The sequence below is a fragment of the Somniosus microcephalus genome, unplaced genomic scaffold, assembly GCF_052327205.1.
Source record: "Somniosus microcephalus isolate GS21.2 unplaced genomic scaffold, FLI_Smic_1.0 unresolved_chr1, whole genome shotgun sequence".
NCBI classification, from domain to species: Eukaryota; Metazoa; Chordata; class Chondrichthyes; order Squaliformes; family Somniosidae; genus Somniosus; species Somniosus microcephalus.
Window position 1 is genome coordinate 142,995,934 of NW_028225179.1, and position 17,473 is coordinate 143,013,406.

General features: G+C 47.5%; 4 protein-coding genes and 2 pseudogenes across 4 annotated transcripts; 4 read left to right on the top strand and 2 right to left on the bottom strand.

Annotated features, from left to right (window-relative positions):
• Positions 1-326: 326 nt before the first annotated feature.
• Positions 327-1,262, bottom strand: LOC147096108 (histone H1.1-like; annotated as a pseudogene).
• A 4,598-nt stretch (positions 1,263-5,860) lies between these two features.
• LOC147096109 (histone H2A-like) lies at positions 5,861-6,273 on the bottom strand. Its single transcript, XM_085975024.1, has one exon. It carries the CDS (start codon positions 6,271-6,273, stop codon positions 5,878-5,880), a length of 396 nt encoding a protein of 131 aa, XP_085831150.1. The 3' UTR covers positions 5,861-5,877.
• Positions 6,274-8,981: 2,708 nt separating this feature from the next.
• Positions 8,982-9,523, top strand: LOC147096110 (histone H2B 8-like). The gene has a single exon (XM_085974087.1). The coding sequence runs from the start codon at positions 8,992-8,994 to the stop codon at positions 9,370-9,372; it is 381 nt and encodes a 126-aa protein (XP_085830213.1). The 5' UTR covers positions 8,982-8,991; the 3' UTR covers positions 9,373-9,523.
• Positions 9,524-10,333: 810 nt separating this feature from the next.
• Positions 10,334-10,842, top strand: LOC147096111 (uncharacterized). Its single transcript, XM_085974088.1, has one exon. It carries the CDS (start codon positions 10,334-10,336, stop codon positions 10,739-10,741), a length of 408 nt encoding a protein of 135 aa, XP_085830214.1. The 3' UTR covers positions 10,742-10,842.
• A 1,605-nt stretch (positions 10,843-12,447) lies between these two features.
• Positions 12,448-12,838, top strand: LOC147096112 (histone H2B type 1-A-like; annotated as a pseudogene).
• A 3,287-nt stretch (positions 12,839-16,125) lies between these two features.
• Positions 16,126-16,854, top strand: LOC147096113 (histone H2A-like). Its single transcript, XM_085973776.1, has one exon. It carries the CDS (start codon positions 16,126-16,128, stop codon positions 16,510-16,512), a length of 387 nt encoding a protein of 128 aa, XP_085829902.1. The 3' UTR covers positions 16,513-16,854.
• Positions 16,855-17,473: the final 619 nt, after the last annotated feature.

Here is a 17,473-nt window from a genome sequence, read left to right on the forward strand (position 1 = left end):
GGTGGGGGTTCATCAATTAGTATTTCAAAAACACTTTAATTGGATCGGGAAAGGTGACAACGGACCAAAGTCCAGTAAATACACCGCCTTTAAGAGGGCGCCACTGAAAAACAATCCAACCGGAGATCCAATCAAACTAAAAGCTTAATAACTAACGTGTCCTGTGTGGTGCCCGTGTGGCCATCGCATTAGCTTGGTGAGTGATCCAGACTCAAGCAGGGGAAAATCTTCACACCGGCTCTTAATTTTCCCCAACAGAGCGCTGTTCCTCAACTCCCCGTAATGAAATGATCAATGTTTTATAAAACTTCCGAAACACATTTGTTGTCATCGAGTTTATTTCGTTAGCCTCTTTTACATTGCGAAAGATTTATCCTTTTCCAACTAGTGACCCGTGTTCAGAAAAAACATATTTGGCAATGGCCACTCGTTTACAGCTCAATTTGGTTAAAATCGGTGGCTCTGAAAAGAGCCGTTGTGTTCAGGTATAAGTTTTCTTCTCACAGGCGTTTCTCCCGTTTAGTGGCAGGCGTAATTCCCGGGTAGCCGCGGACGACGGGGTTTTTCCGCGGCCGCCCCACCGACCTCTTGGGCTTGGCGGCCGGCGATCGGCCCCGGCGGGGGTTGGCCGCCGGTTTCCTGCCGCGGGCGGGATTGAACTTGCGGTAGAGTCGTGCCTTGCGGCCCTTGGCGGCTTTGGGCTTGAGGTGGAGGCGGACGGCGGCCCGACCCTTGGCCCGCCCCGCCGCCAACTTGGGCTTGCGGCGAGTTGGCGCCGCTTTGCGGGGCCGGGCCGCCGCCGGGCGCTTGGCGGCCGTCGATTTCTTGGAGCGGTTGAACCTGAAGGAGCCCGAGGCGCCAGTGCCGGCGGTCTGCACCAGCGAGCCCTCCTTCACAAGGTACTTGACCGTGTGGTTGGCGCGATTGTTGTTACGGCTTACGTTGCAGCCCCGGGCCGACAGCGCCTGTTTGAGGGCGGCCAGCGAGATGCCGCGCCCCTCCTTGGAGGCCGTCGCCACCTGCAGGATCTGCTCGGTCACCGTGGGGCCCGTCTTCTTGCGGCGCGGCGGGACCGGCCGCTACTGGTGGCGATGGTGGTGTTGCTGCTGCCGCCGCCGCTTCTTGACCATCGGCTTCTCCACCACGCCCGAATCTCCCAGCTCCGCCTTCTGGTTGTTCTCAGCCATGCCCGGGGCTGGTGTGATGCCTGGGGTTGGGTTAAGAGTCGCTGTTTCCTCCTCCCTGTACTAACCTCGCACCAAACGGTGCTGAAACTAAAGGCGCTGCCAGCCGGAGCCGGCACTTTTATACAGGGAAGGCGGACGGAGTGGGGTAAACCCGCCGCCTGGCCCCGCCCCCCGTCCTCTCCCCCCCACCACCCCTTGACTTTAGTCTTTTTGTGTTTCTTCCTGATATTAAAACCCCAGATTCCTTCAAAACCCACCCGCCCCGGCCTCCGGCACCCGGCCCGCCCCAAGGCACCGGCTGCACCGTGTCGGCAGGCGGCGGCGTGGCGGCCCCGGTTTCCTGAAAACCACGCCGAAAGTGGGGCCAGGTGCGAAAATCGGCGGCGCCTTTCGGCGTTTTGCCCCTTCCGCCCGGGAAAGGCCGCCCTAAACGCCGGCTTTGGCCGGAATTGAGAATTCTCCCTCAAAGCGGGGCTGCTCGGCTCCAACTTTCAGCGGGAACCCCCGGCGCTGGGCTTTCGGCTGCGCTGCCAGGATCCCGTGAAGGTGGCCGCAGTAGCACAGATCATTCAGGGACCGGGACGGCGCACCGTCCAGTTGGGTTAAGCCAATGGGATCGCTTGACTTCACAAATTCCTGCTCTGGGGAATTCACGGCTCCAAGAATGTGATACAATAGCAAAATACTGCGGATGTTGGAAACCTGAAATAACAACAGAAAATGCTGGAAGCTGGCCAGGCAGCATCTGTGGAGAGGGAGACAGAGTTAACGTCCCAGACCTGAAACGTTAATTCTGTCTCTCTCCACGGATGCTGCCTGAGTGTTTCCAGCGTTTTCTGTTGTTATCCAAGAATGTGATGTAGTCTTTTGAAACGTGCTTGTGTTGGAACTTTTCTTTTCCTGATTTGTTGGAGGGGCGATGGGTGGAAATTTGCGTGCGGGCCCGCAAGAAGGCGGGGGTTTTCCGTTTATGCATTTGCCGGCCCGCGATTTGCCTCCACTTCTCGCCTATGCTAGAAAAATGTTGGGCCAGCGAGCGCAGAAGCGGAAAATCCCGGTTAAACTCCAGGGAAGCACATATCTTTAGCGTCATTGGGAAATTTCTGCCGAATTACTTTCAGTGCCAGATCAGATCAGAATGTTTCAGTGACTATTCGGCTGAAGAAAAGCGAAGGGATTTATCAGGTCCATAATGTGCCCCATGTGTGTGTTGAAATAAATAAGGAACACATCGACTCAGTTCACAAAAAAAAATCGTTTAAAATGCTGTTCAGTAACAGCTCATTTATTTTTGAAAGGGAGGAAACTTGAAAATTTATTTTCAGAATATGATGTGAGTTTCCGCCCCCCGCCCCCGTTTAAACACAAAACGCCAGCTATTGTTTATACAAACCACCCATTCAGACGTCCTTAGTCAATTAAAGGCTGTGCCAAATGTGATTTTTATTGCGGGGTGGGTGGGGGCGATGGGACTAATGAGCAATAAGAGAGTTGGGAGCCTACTCGCCCCCATACTCTGGCCTGATCAGGGCGTAATTTCAGTTCCAATGGACAGCCAACCAGTCTGGTTTGAAATCAGCCCAGTTCACAAGACAACTTTATAATGCACCACATTTCCATGTCAATGTACCACTAATTATTACCAGGTTTACTCCGTCCGCCTGCTCATTCGCGAGCTTTACATAACCAGATATTTGATATTTTTTTCAGGATGGGTTGGGAGTCTTAAAGAGCATTTCTAATCTTAACTGATACCATTTGAATGATGGTGATCGTGGCGAATTAATGCTTGCAAATTCAATTCTTACGGTGCAGATGTAAAAATAAATATGTCAGTTGCTCCTCGTAGTTTTTTAAATACTGAAAGGTGTTCGACAATACATTCCAAGGCTTGAGGTCCCAGCTAACCCATTACATCAGGAATAAATGGATCCCGGGGAAAATAACACACTAGATACGAGCATCGGAATGAAAATACATGTATTCTCTTTTGAACATTTCAACGTCACTATTAAATCGAGGGTTACAACCGCTCAGTCGCAGTTGTGGGTGATCCGTTATGTAATCACCGCCCAATCTAATTGATGACCAGGGACGCAACAGACCAGATCCTTATAGGTTATTTGATGTGAACTGGGTCGATGTGTTCCTTATTTATTTCAACACACACATGGGGCACATTATGAACCTAATAAATCCCTTCGCTTTTCTTCAGCCGATTTGTCACTGAAACATAGGCAGAACCTTAGAGTCCACGGACAATTCAATAGTGGCTGTCGGAAACATAATAATCACATGTGATCCATTCTGTGTTTAAAGTTAGTCATCTACGGAGATTTTATATTAAAATACATTTCCTTTTTTTTAAAAAAAAGCGGCAATTAAACATTCTGATCTGATCTGGCACTGAAAGTAATTCGGCAGAAATTTCCCAATGACGCTAAAGATATGTGCTTCCCTGGAGTTTAACCGGGATTTTCCGCTTCTGCGCTCGCTGGCCCGACATTTTAATAGCACAGGCGAGAAGTGGAGGAAAACTTCCGCCTTCTTGCGGGCACGCACGCAAATTTATTTTTAAAGTTGTTGAGCCTATGCTAATACATCTCTCCCCAAAGCTGCTGTTGCAGGGAAGACTGTGTCAATACCGACCGTTTTGCGATTTCCAAATTTGTGTGTTATGCACCCATTTCCGAAATAATTTCTGAATTCTAAGAAGCCCCTGTATGAATCCTAGATTCAGAAGCACTTTTCCGGATACTCAGCGCTCGCCGCACGAATGGATATACCTGGAGCTCTTGATGTCCCTCTGGGAATGGTCTATCTGTGTATAGTGCAGTGCACAAGCCTGCTGCCCCGTCGACCACTATGTCAAATGGTTCAAACCTCATCATAGGATGCAGTCGGGCTCAATAATAACATTGCAGATTGAACTTTCCAACCTGTTTGCTGAAGAGTCTGCAGACCAAATTCATTACTCAGCAGCCAGGGAGCAGGGAGCGGAAGATCATAGAGATTCCAATTGGTACGATCTGGAATACAGAGCCTGAAAGAGTGGTGGAAATAGATTCAATAGGGAATTGGATCTCTACTTAAAAAGGAAAAACATTGCAGGGCTATGGGGAAAGAGCAGGGAAGTGGGGTTAATTGGAAGTTCTTTCAGAGAGACACAATGGGAGGAATGTTCTGGTCTATATGTGGCTCCAGCCCCACAGGATGTGGTTGACTCTTAATTGCCCTCTGAAATGGCCTAGCAAGCAAGGCGGCTCACCACCACCTCAAGGGCAATTAGGAATGGGCAATAAAAGCTGGCTTTGACTGGAATGCCCATGTCCTGTGAATGAAGAATAAAAACAATTGCTGTAACTGTTTACTGTAACTAATCGTCTGGAAAGGAATGATCAGGGATCTGAGGATATTATAGATTAGGGTTTTTGAGCAATCCCCCACAAAAAATTCCTAGTCAACTTGCTTGATTTAACGTTCACTGGTGTCTGTTTTCAGCCATCACTGAGCATCCAGGCCATTCTCGAATGCTCCAGTATTGGGAAAGCATGAGCTTGTGTCGGAGACTGTGGGATGGGTTTGGATTTCCATGAGGAGGGAGGAAGGAGTAAGAATAACGAGCCATCAATGAGGTACAAGACAGGAGAAAGGATCGCACACCAGCCGGAAGAAAATGGAGAATATAAAAGGAACGACGGCATCTTCGATACATGAGGAAGGAAATTGAAAAGCACTCCGAGTAAGCTCAATACTTCAACCTTGAAGCCAATGGGTAGACCATATAAAAGCACAACTGGGCAGATCTACGGGGTTGGTGGTGGTTGTCAGAAGATGACAGAAATCGAGCAAACTGCAGGCAAATCAATTGAAGAGAAAGCTCCCGGTAAACAGACGGCCAGCAAGGGTGCTCCAGCCATCGACGGAGCAAAACCAATTTCAGACCCGAAGTTAACCTAACCCGCTCAAACGAGAACAAGGCTAGGTCAGCTCGACACCCGAATTTGCACTCCAATAGCGCGGTGAATTTACGCTTTTACCCCCACCCCGCAACTTCAATGGAAACAATATAAACTGTGCGACACCCAAGTCCTGATCCGCTACCACCCGGGTGAACCTTCGCCGCAAGAAGTGAAGAAGACTACAATCGGATGGGGTGTAAAACCGGAACCTGTTCCCGCTGGGCGGGTTAAGTTAAAATGATCCCTCCTCCCTCAATAGAACTGAATATTGGGCGGGACGTTTAACTGGCAGCCCAGTCGATTCCGCCAGTTTTGGACGACCGCCCCAGATGAATTTCTACCCCCTTTCTGTTTTGAGTGAAGCAACCGTCCCCTCGAACCAAAGGGGCGTTCGTTTCAGGCAACATAAAGGAGCTCCACAGGGCACATTTTCCAAATGGAGCCTCGCTCTCCAGCAGCACCATTAGAACCCGGCTTTTCCTCCTGAGCAGAGCTTCGCCCACCTCAGACACCTTTCCTGATTTCGGGCGCCCGTTGTTCACGATCTTTGGTCCATTAAGATTAGTGACCTACTCATTAAAGGAGGTCAAGGCGGGTTTTTAACAACAGCCCATTCAAGGAGCTCAATTGGGAATGAAAGTTAGGAGGTAGCTCTTCAGAAAGAGGAGGTGGGTGGCTCTGAAAAGAGCCTTTGTGGCCCGTTGAATCAATTTATTGATGTTTGTCCTTTAGGTGTAAACCTTGCTGGGGTGGCCGGTTTTCTTGGGCAGCAGCACGGCCTGGATGTTGGGCAGGACCTCGCCCTGGGCTATGGTGACCCCGCCCAGCAGCTTGTTGAGCTCCTCGTCGTTGCGGATGGCGAGCTGCAGGTGGCGGGGGATGATGCGGGTCTTCTTGTTGTCGCGGGCCGCGTTGCCGGCCAGCTCCAGGATCTCGGCGGTCAGGTACTCGAGGACGGCGGCCAGGTAGACCGGGGCTCCGGCCCCCGCCCGCTCGGAGTAGTGACCCTTGCGCAGCAGGCGGTGGATGCGGCCGACCGGAAACTGCAGACCGGCTCGGGAGGAGCGGGTCTTGGAGTTGGCTCGTTCTTTGCCTCCAGTTTTACCACGGCCCAACATCTTCATAAAAAATCTCACCGACTCTAATAAGCCGGTTGGTGCCGGTCAATTCTCCTTTTATACGTTTCAGCCAGATCAGGATGCGGTCGTTTGTCATTGGTTGAATAACTTTCACTTGTTTCTGATTGGTCTCTAACTCAGCAGAAAGACACATTACAAATATTTAGCGAATAGGAAGCGGCGTCTTACCCATCCCTAATTAGCATACTTTGTCTCATTGACCATGGGGCACAGCGCGGTCCTCAAGGTCAGCGGCCAGGTACGAACATACACAGGAACAATGGCGGACAGGTAAAAGTCCTCTGGTCCGTCCAGCCTGTCTCACACAACTGCACAACCTGTGAATCACAATATATACGGTCTCCACCCCCAACCCGAAGCCATGTGACATCCTGGGAGAGGCGAGAAAACAGATTTTTTTTAAAAACAGGCCAATTTGGGGGGAATTTCCTCTCTGACTCATCTAGGCGATGGAAACGAGTCCACGAGATCACTCTGCAGTACTCATCTTCTGTAAGAGGTAACCTCCGCCCCATTCAGAAACAGGTCCAGCTCTCGCTTGAAGGTAGATGGGAACTCCGGCCCCGACACGGTCGGCGTAGTAGTAGCCAGTGCATGCGGCCAACCGGGAACTGGAGACCAGCCCTGATGAAAGACAGAAATACTTGCATTGATACAGCACCTTACACAACCTCAGGATGTCCCAAAACGCTTTACAGCCAATTAAGTACTCGTTGAAGTGCAGTCACTTAATGTGGGAAACGCAGCAACCAATTTGTGCACAGCAAGGTCCCCACACACAGCAATGAGATCATGACCAGATAATCTGTTTTTAACTGTTGGAGAAACAGAGACATAGAAGATAGGAACAGGAGTAGGCCATTTGGCCCCTCGAGCATGCTGTGCCGTTCAATGCGATCATGGCTGATCATCCAAACTCAGTACCCTGTCCCTGCTTTCGCCCCATATCCCTTGATCCCCTTAGCCTTAAGAAATATATCTAACTCCTTCTTGAATATATTTAATGAATTGGCCTCAACTGCCTTCTGTGGTAGTGAATTCCACAGGTTCATCACTCTCTGAGTGAAGAAATTCCTCATCGCAGTCCTAAATGGCTTACTCCTTTTATCCTTAGACTGTGACCCCTGGTTCTGGATTCCCCCGCCATCGGGAACAGTCTTCCTGCATCTAGTCTGTCTAGTCCTGTTAGAATTTTTAAAGTTTCAATGAGATCCCCTCTCATTCTTCTAAACTCTGGCGAATATAAGCCTAATCGACCCAATCTCTCTTCATACATCATTTCTGCCATCCCAGGTATCAGTCTGGTGAATCTTCGCTGCACTCCCTCCATGGCAAGAACATCCTTCCACAGATAAGGTGACCAAAACTGCACACAATACTCAAGGTGTGGTCTCACCAAGGCCCTGTACAACTGCAGCAAGACATTGTTGCTCCTGTACTCGAATCCTCTCGCTATGAATGCCAGCATACCATTTGCCTTCTTAACCGTCTGCTGCACCTGCATGCATAACTTCAGCAACTGGTGCACAAGGACACCCAGGTCTCGTTGCACTTCCCCTTTTTCCAATCTATTGCCTTTCAGATAATAACCTGCCTTCCTGTTTTTGCCACCAAAGTGGATAACCTCGCATTTATCCACATTATACTGCATCTGCCATGCATCTGCCCAATCGCCCAACCTGTCTAAATCGCACTGGAGTTTCTCTGCATCTTCCTCACAGCACACACGCCCACCCAGCTTTGTGTGGGGGCGGGGGGGGCTGGTGCGAGGCCATGGAGGAATTTGAAAACAAGGATGAGATTTTTTAAATCGAAGCGTTCCTTAACCGGGAGCCTCTGTGGGTCATCGAGCACAAGGGGTGATGGTTGAACGAGACTTGGTGCAAGTGCAGACAGGGGCAGCAGAGTTTTGGATGACCATCAAGTTTACGTTGGGTACTATGTTGGAGGCCGGCCAGGAGTGCATTGGAATAGTCAAGTCTAGAGGTAACAAAGGCATGGCTGAGGGTTTCAGCAGCAGATGAGCTGAGGCAGAGGCGGGGTCGGGTGATGAACCGGCGGCGGAAATAGGCGGTCTTAGTGATGGCGTGGATATGTGGTCGGAAGCTCATCTGAGGGGGGTGGGGGTTCAAATATGACACCACGGTTGCGAACAGTCTGGCTCAGCCAGCTGCCCAGGGGGAGGGAGGGAGTCGGTGGCGTGGGGACGCAGTTAGTGGCGGGGACCGAAGACGATGGCTTCAGTCTTCCCAACATTCAGCTGGATCAATGTCAGGCAAGCAGTCTGCAATTTAACAGGGCAACTTATGGTAGCAAAAATATATTTTTCAACAGAAAATGCTGGAAATACTCAGCAGGCCAGGCAGCATTCGTGGAGAGAGAAACAGAGTTAACGTTTCAGGTCTGGGACCCTTCATCAAGTATTTCTAGCATTTTCTGTTGTTATTTCAGATTTCCAGCATCCACAGTATTTTGCTATTGTAATATATTGTTCAAGCTGCTGCCATGTGGAGACTCTCCCCCACGTGCCTGAAACCAGCTGCAACACCATGAACGTTTCTGATTGGCCAGTTCAATAGATACTTTTGCGCTGGTTCACCAATAGGAATCCTTCACTTTCTGATTACTCATTTGCATACGCCTAGCTATTAAATATCGCGACCGGGAGACTTTCTCCATCACAAACCCTCGCATCCATTCACCATGCCCGCAGCGGCGTCGAAGGGCATCGCGGCGAAAAAGGGGCCGAAGAAAGCGGACACCAAGAAGCGGACCAAAGGCGAGAAGAAGCGCAGGAAAACCAGGAAGCAGAGCTACAGCATCTACATCTACAAGGTGCTGAAGCAGGTCCACCCCGACACCGGCATCTCCTCCAAGGCCATGAGTGTCATGAACTCGTTCGTCACCGACATCTTCGAGCGCATCGCCTGTGAGGCCTCCCGCCTGATCCATTACACCAAACGCCAGACTATCTCCTCCCGTGAGATCCAGAGCGCCGTCCGCCTCCTACTGCCCGGGGAACTGGCCAAGCACGCCGTCTCGGAGGGGACGAAAACTGTCACCAAATATACCAGCTGCAAATAAAGCCTCTCGGTCCTTCCACCTTAAAAACTCAACCCAAAGGCTCTTTTCAGAGCCACTCACGAGATCCAGAAGGGACTATTTATTTTCATTTGATGACTAATGACATTTGAAATATGGACAGCATAAAGAATGAAACTCTTTATTTAACCCACACCGTTTCATTTTATTGTATGTTCGAATTTTGCCGGTGTGTTTTTGTAATACAGTATATCGTTAATTTAAAATAGATTGAAATTTAACAAATATATAACAAAATGATGTATTGTCACTGCCCTGTTTTTGTACAAAGCGGGTCGCTGAAAAGCTAAAATGAAATTAAATCTGTCAATTCAGGAACCAGTAATTTTAAAGGATCAATTTGCCTTAATTCACATTTTTGATAATGATTTATTATTCAGTCTCACAGATGCCATTTTAATAGTGATTAATCAGTCCCACAGACGCTATAATTTTAATTAAAATTATTCAGTCTCACAGCTGACAATTTTTAGCAATAATGATTATTATTTAGCCTCACAGATGCCAGCTTTAATTATTATTCAGTCCCAGATACCATAATTTTTAACGATTATTCAATCCCACAGATGCAATAATTTTAACAATAATGATTATTATTCAATCCCACAGATGCAATAATTTTAACAATAATGATTATTATTCAATCCCACAGATGCCATGATTTTAATAACAGTGGTTATTCAGTCCCACAGAGGGCCATCATTTTAACAGTAACGAGTATGATTCACAGACGTGCTCTTACTCTATAAGCCGCCTTTTTCGTTGGTGTTCATTTTCCCTCCCTTTTTTCTTTGGTGTCGGAGGATGGAGCGGATTGAAAAACACGCCAATCAAAGGCAGAGATTTGCCGGATTTTCAGCCAATCAGAAGGCGCAGCTCGGCCGGCGGCTGCTATAAAAGCCGCAGCCCGGAGACCGGAAGGAACAGCAGCAGTTTGAGGAGAATGGCGAGGACCAAGCAGACAGCGCGCAAGTCCACCGGGGGCAAAGCTCCCCGCAAGCAGTTGGCCACCAAGGCGGCCCGCAAGAGTCCGGCCACGGGCGGGGTGAAGAAGCTTCACCGCTACCGGCCCGGCACCGTGGCTCTGCGGGAGATCCGCCGCTACCAGAAGTCCACCGAGCTGCTGATCCGCAAATTGCCTTTCCAGCGCCTGGTCCGCGAGATCGCGCAGAACTTCAAGACAGACCTGCGCTTCCAGACCTTGGCTGTCATGGCCCTGCAGGAGGCCAGCGAGGCCTACCTGGTGGGGCTCTTCGAGGACACCAATCTGTGCGCTATCCACGCCAAGCGGGTCACTATCATGCCCAAGGACATCCACTTGGCCCGGCGCATCCGCGGTGAGCGCGCCTGAGCCTCCCGCCGCCAGCAGCCTTGCTCCATTTGAGCAACGGGAACTTGAAACCAAACGGCTCTTTTAAGAGCCACTTTAATCTTTGTGGGGAAAAAGCTGTAATGCAGAGAAACTGAATAAACCAATATTTACATTACAAAAAGCGAAACACTGCTGGGAATCTGGAATGAATGCTGGAAATACTCAGCAGGTCACCGACCTGAAACGTTAACTATGAATGTTGCAGTCATCAAATTGAAAAAGTAGAGCACGTTGCAATAATGCAATATAAAATCTTGCAGCACAGGAGGGAGGTCATTCTGCCCATCGTGCCTGCTCCGGCTCCTATCCAATTTGTCCCACTGCTCTTTCCCTATAGCCCTGCATAAGATGGTTATTTTACAGTATTAAAACATAGAAATATAGGAGCAGGAGTAGGCCATTCAGCCCCTCGAGCCTGCTCTGCCATTCAATGCGATCATGGCTGATCATCCAAATTCAGTACCCTCTCCCTGCTTTCTCCCCATACCCCTTGATCCCTTTAGCCTTTAGAAATATATCTAATTCCTTGAATATATTTAATGAATTGGCCTCCACTGCCTTCTGTGGTAGAGAATTCCACAGGTTCACCACTCTGGGTGAAGAAATTCCCCCTCATCTCTGTCCTAAATGGCTTACCCCTTATCCTTAGACTGTGACCCCTGGTTCTGGACTCTCCGACCATCGGCAACATCCTTTCTGCATCCAGTCTGTCTAGTCCTGTTAGAATTTTATAAGTTTCAATGAGATCCCCACTCATTCTTCTAAACTCCAGCGAGTATAAGCCCAATCGACCCAATCTCTCCTCATACGTCATTCCTGCCATCCCAGGTATCAATCTGGTGAATCTTCGCTGAACTCCCTCCATGGCAAGAATATCCTTCCTCAGATAAGGCGACCAAAACTGCACACAATACTCAAGGTGTGGTCTCACCAAGGCCCTGTATAACTGCAGCAAGACATCCTTGTTCCTGTACTCGAACCCTCTCGCTACGAAGGCCAACATACCATTTGCCTTCTTAACCGCCTGCTACACCTGCATGCTTACCTTCATCGACTGGCGCACAAGGACACCCAGGTCTCGTTGCACTCCCCCCCCCCCCCCGCTTCTCCCAATCTATTGCCGTTCAGATCCACGGATGCTGCCTGGCCTGTTGAATGTTTCCAGCATTTTCTGTTGTTGATCAGATTTCCAGCATCCACGGTATTTTGCGAAGCATTCACTATCACAGATAAAATTAAAATATAACGCTAGAAAATCACAGCTGGTAAGAGAAACGACCAGGTTAACCTATCCTAATCCGCCATATGGGTCCAACGCCTCCCTGCAGAGATTGCCGGGGTCTCTGTGAATGTTTCAGGAGATCCTCCACCGGCATTGCTTATAAAGATGAAAAGCCCAAGCGCTTGGCTGCATTGGGTGCGGTCTTTGGTGTCAAAGGTCACCTCGCGCTGCTGCCACTGGTTCCCGCTCGGGATCGCCGACACAATCCAAACCGTCTGGCGCTTCTGATTGGCCCGCTCCTTCGAGAGAGGTAACGCAACCTGAAAGCTAATTGGTTTAAAGCTGGAGCTCGTTCAATAGGAAATACCTCTTTCTTATTCTTCAGTAGCATAACAGGGTCTATATATTCAAGAGGCGGAGCTACTTCATTTGATTGAGTAGCAGGTTGTTTGAACTGACGGTAATGCCGGAGACGGCGGGTAAGGGCGGTGAGTCTCGCAAGGCGTTGAGGCAGTCGCTTACTATAAAATGAATGAATGAACAAAAATGTGCCAAACAAGCGAAGGAAAATGCGCAAGCAGATCTATTCCACGTACGTGTACAGGGTGTTGACCCAGGCTCACCCCGCCACCCGGATCTCATCCAAGGTCATGAGTGTCATGAACTCCTTCGTTGTCGACATCTTCGAGCGCATCGCCTCCGAGGCCAAGCACCTCATTCACTACAACAAGCGGCAGATCATCTCGGCCAGGGAGATCCAGAGCGCCGTCCGCCTCATGCTGCCGGGGGAACTGGCCAAACACGCCGTCTCTGAAGGAATGAAAGCTGTTACCAAATACACCAACACCATTTAGGCCGACCATGTAAAATAATTAAAAAAAACACAACGCCTTTTTTAAGAGCCACACACAATAAGCAAAGAAGGGCTCTAAATTCAAGCAAAGGTGTTATGATATAGTGGAAGGGGGGGGGGGGAGTTATTTTATCAAAGTCTTTAAAGATATTCCAATCTTACTGATAGGAGATGTTAACACAGCTGCATAAATTTATTTGGCGGACAAGACAATTCTGCCATTAATTTGCTGTATCCGGCATTGCACATTCAGCACATTGGTCATGTCAGCCACGGGCTAAAAATATTTACATTGAGTTACAGATTCTACAGCACAGGAACAAACCATTTGCCCCAACTGGTCTATGCCGCTGTTTATGCTGCACACGAGTCTCCTCCCACTCCTCTTCATCTCACCCCATCAGCATATCTTTCTATTCCCTTCTCCCTAATGTACTTATCTAGCTTTCCCTTAAATGCACCTATGCTACTCGTCTCAACTATTCCTAAGTCGCACTTACTTCAAGATTAAAACGAATAATCGTTTCCCCGAGGGTGATGTCACAAATTATGATATTTCTGCTGTTTAAAATATTAGCCTTTTTTCCCCATTTTTTTTAAAGCTATTTCCTTACATGTAAAATCATACACCACAGAAGGAGGCTATTCCACCCATCGTGCCTGTGCCGGCTCTTTGAAAGAGCTATCTAATTAGTCCCACTCCTCTGCTCTTTTCCCCATAGCCCTGCAATTTTTTGTTTTCCTTTTCAAGTATTTATCCAATTCCCCATTGAATCTGCTTCCACCCTGCTTTCAAGAAGTGCGTTCCAGATCACAACAACTCGTTGCCTAAAGAAAAAATCTCCTCTCTCGTTCTTTTGCCAATTATTTAAAGATTCATCTAATGAAGGCTACTTGGTTTAGTTCCTCATGTGAAATTAAATCAAACAGCTAATTTTTAAAACGTTGAACAGCATGCCCATTTGTGCAACTGTGCGTTCAATTCAGCTGTCTGGCAACAGTGTGCACTTTGAAATTGTGGTTCTCGTAGTTCGGAGCCAACACATGTGCCCGGGAAGTTGTTTGTAGGCTGGTTGTTATGGGTCGATATCAACAGAAAGGTGTGTCAAATGATGAAATGTCTAGCTGCTGTGCATGGAGCCGCATCTGGTGGATTCTAACTCCACTTAAAACACTTCCCCGTCATTATAGGATGTCGAGTAGGCCGCTTCTGTGGGCATCCTTTGTGACCAAACTTTTGCCGGGAGCGTTCGCATCAGTTAACCTGCGGATAGTTTGCTAATTTCTCGACACTGCCGTTTAAGTCGGTGCGTGTTAGCAGCTAGCTGCTGTGGAATATTGAATGTGATTGGTGTGTGCTTAGCTCAACTCAAGACTCCAGCAGAAAAAAAAAGCAGGAAAAGTTGTGTTATCACCCTGAATTTTGCAATTGTTATCTGTAAACGCCCAAGCTTCTCATGTCCTTCCACAATGCTTTATTAAGGCTCTATTAATTACATTAAAAAATCTGCAATCAGATTAAAGCCGTTTTTGGCAAGCTAACAATTTTAATTGACGATTCTACATAGCAACAAAACTACTCTAGTGGTATGTTAGTGTGACACCGACAAACGCACCGACCCTATTACCTGCTCTTCGGCCTTTTGGAAATCTGTAACTAAAAAGTCGAATTATCATAGAGAGCCCGTGTGAGTGCATTGATCGTCACTGATTCAGTGACACATAGTTGTAGAACGATTTAGTTGCATGTTTTGGTGATTGGGCTAATGCAATATTAGGCACAACAAACACAGTAGTTGGTCAGTATCATTCAGGTGAATATCCGGATTTAATAATATGGCACTGTCTCAATCGCAGGACTAAATGGTAAATTAGAGGTTATATTGATGAAGTAAATGGTTTCGCGTACTTTTATAGGCGAGCCCTGTAGCTGCTGTTCGCCGCTCAAAGAAAGGGGAATTGCGAGAATTTGCTGAAGGCCTGGATTGGCATCAAAATAAAATCGGGTGAATATTAAGAATCCAAGTGGATTGCGAGTTCAGACAGGAGCGTTCTGTGTGGGATATCGGTGAGTCACTTCATGCTATTTTCTTTGCTGCTTTAGACAACGAGGAGAGACAGAGCTACACACAATGGCTCACAAGACTGCAATCTGCTGAATTCACCCAGGATTTAGGGGCAATGTGTGACGGCCTTTATATTGCCTTTCCTTTGGGAGTTATGGCAGAAAAAAAATTAATGCAGACAACCACATGAGACGTGCAAAACGAATCTTAGAGGCTAGGAAGAAAGGTGGAAGCGATAAGAAAGTCATCTGAAACGTGCCTCTCGTCTCGAATAGAAAGCGTGTTAACTTCAGCCAATAGCATTTCTTTCCAGTTGGATAAATCACACGAGATCTTCATGACTTGCCTTGGCTGCAGTAGAAAACGGCAGGGGGCAGTGTGCAATATTCGATCCCAATTGCCCAATCGTCTTCCTTCTATTTGTAATAATATTGAGCGTTAAAATGATTAATGACCTTACAATAGATAAAATAAAAACTGGAACAAGACGAAAAGTTAAGCGGCGTTTTTCTGCACCACCTCCAGGAACTGAATATTTCCTTTGTGTATGTTCTTACAGCTATTGAAAATCTATGTAGGGGAATGCTGCATTTATTACGCTTCTCTTGAAATGCTTTTATTTTTGTTTCACAATCCCTCAGACAAAAGCCTACCGTAAACGCAATCTGCTTGCAGAAAGAACGCACAGCGGATGCTGGAAATCTGAAATGAAAACAGAAAATGCTGTAAACACTCAGCAGGCCAGGCAGCATCTGTGGAGAGAGAGAAAAACAGAGTTAACGTTTCAGATCATCGACCTGAAACGTTAATTTTGTTTCTCTCTCCACAAATGCTGTCTGACCTGCTGAGTTTTTCCAGCATTTTCTGTTTTTATTAGCGCAAACTGCTTGTCAGTTTGGTGTATTTTCATTTTACAAGCTGGCATGGAGAAACTGGATTGACAGCTTGATTTTTGTTACTGATATTGAGGGAGCCAATTTCGGCCGCGCTATGCCCCAAAAGTTTGCCCTTGGTCCATGAGACAAAGTATGCTAATTAGGGATGGGTAAGACGCCGCTTCCTATTCGCTAAATTTTTGTAATGTGTCTATTGTTCTGCTGAGTTATAGACGAATCAGAAACAAATTAAAGTTATTCAACCAATGAGAAACGACCGCATCTCGATCTGGCTGAAAGGTATAAAATGAGAATTGCTCGGCAAATATAGCGGCTCATTAGAGTCGATGAGAGTTTGCAATAAGAGGTCAGGTCGTGGTAAAACTGCAGACAAAGTACGTGCCAAGTCCAAGACCCGCACCTCCCGAGCCGGTCTGCAGTTCCCGGTGGGCCGCATCCACCGCCTATTGCGCAAGGGCCACTACTCGGAGTGGGTGGGGGCCGGAGTCACGGTCTACCTGACCGCCGAGATCCTGGAGTTGGCCGGCAACGCAGCCCGCAACAACAAGAAGACCCGCATCATCCCCCGCCACCTGCAGCTCGCCATCCGCAACGACGAGGAGCTCAACAAGCTGCTGGGCGGGGTCACCCTAGCCCAGGGCGGGGTCCTGCCCAACATCCAGGCCATGCTGCTGCCCAAGAAAACTGGCCACCCCAGCAAGGTTTATGCCTAAAGGACAAACATCAATAAATCGATTCAACGGACCACAAAGGCTCTTTTCAGAGCCACCCACCTCTTTTTAAAGAACTTCAGCCAGATTCTCCACTTTAATTTGAATAACTTCAGAGATCTACCAGCGGACTTCCAGACGAAATGTTTCATCCCAGACTTTTTTAGTTCTAATACTTTGTTAAAATGCTGTGAAAATTAATTACTGGCTGGAGGCACCCCTTTGTTTTCAATGTAAAATCTGCTCTAAATTGAAAATGTAAATTCGTGGCCAACATTAAAAAAGAAAAACGATCGAACGATTGTTACAGTATTCAAAATTATTAAAGATTATTTGTTCCTTCAATGAGTAGCTGTCTCAATTCTTTGGAAGCAACGTGGGCTTGTTGATGAAATTCTTTTTGACCACGATAATTTTTTAAAAACAGCTTAGAATTTTGAACAAAATGCTGCATTCTCTAAATCTCCTCTGCCCCCTCCCCAAGGCCTTAACATCCTTCCTAAAGTGGGGTGCCCAGAATTGAACAATATTCCAGCTGGGGCCTAATCAGTGATTTGTAATTGTTTAGTATAACCTTCCTTCAGCCCGATTCAATCCCTTTTCTCCGCACCATCTCGGTTTTGCTCTTTCTGCAGATGCTGCCTGACCTGCTGAGTGTTTTCCAACAATTGCTGTTTTTTTTTCAATTTGCCTGCGACACTTTTCAGGCAAATGATGGTTTACATGTACAATGCTTGAAACTTAATATGCCAGGCGGAAAACAATTGGGATAAATGCAAGATATAAATAAAACACCAAACTAAATGCAAAGGATGTCTGCAAACTTGGGATACTTGACTGGAAACAATTGGGATAAATGCGGGATATAAATATTGTAATGTAAATATTGGGTTATTCAGGTTTCTCTGCATTATAGCTTTTCCCCACAAGGATTGAAGTGGCTCTTAAAAGAGCCGTTTGGTTT

What these genes read in the sequence shown, in the direction of transcription:
- LOC147096111 (XM_085974088.1), top strand. Translation starts at nt 10,334, where the DNA reads ATGGCGAGGACCAAGCAGACAGCGCGCAAGTCCACCGGGGGCAAAGCT.
- LOC147096109 (XM_085975024.1), bottom strand. Translation starts at nt 6,273, where the DNA reads ATGAAGATGTTGGGCCGTGGTAAAACTGGAGGCAAAGAACGAGCCAAC.
- LOC147096110 (XM_085974087.1), top strand. Translation starts at nt 8,992, where the DNA reads ATGCCCGCAGCGGCGTCGAAGGGCATCGCGGCGAAAAAGGGGCCGAAG.
- LOC147096113 (XM_085973776.1), top strand. Translation starts at nt 16,126, where the DNA reads ATGAGAGTTTGCAATAAGAGGTCAGGTCGTGGTAAAACTGCAGACAAA.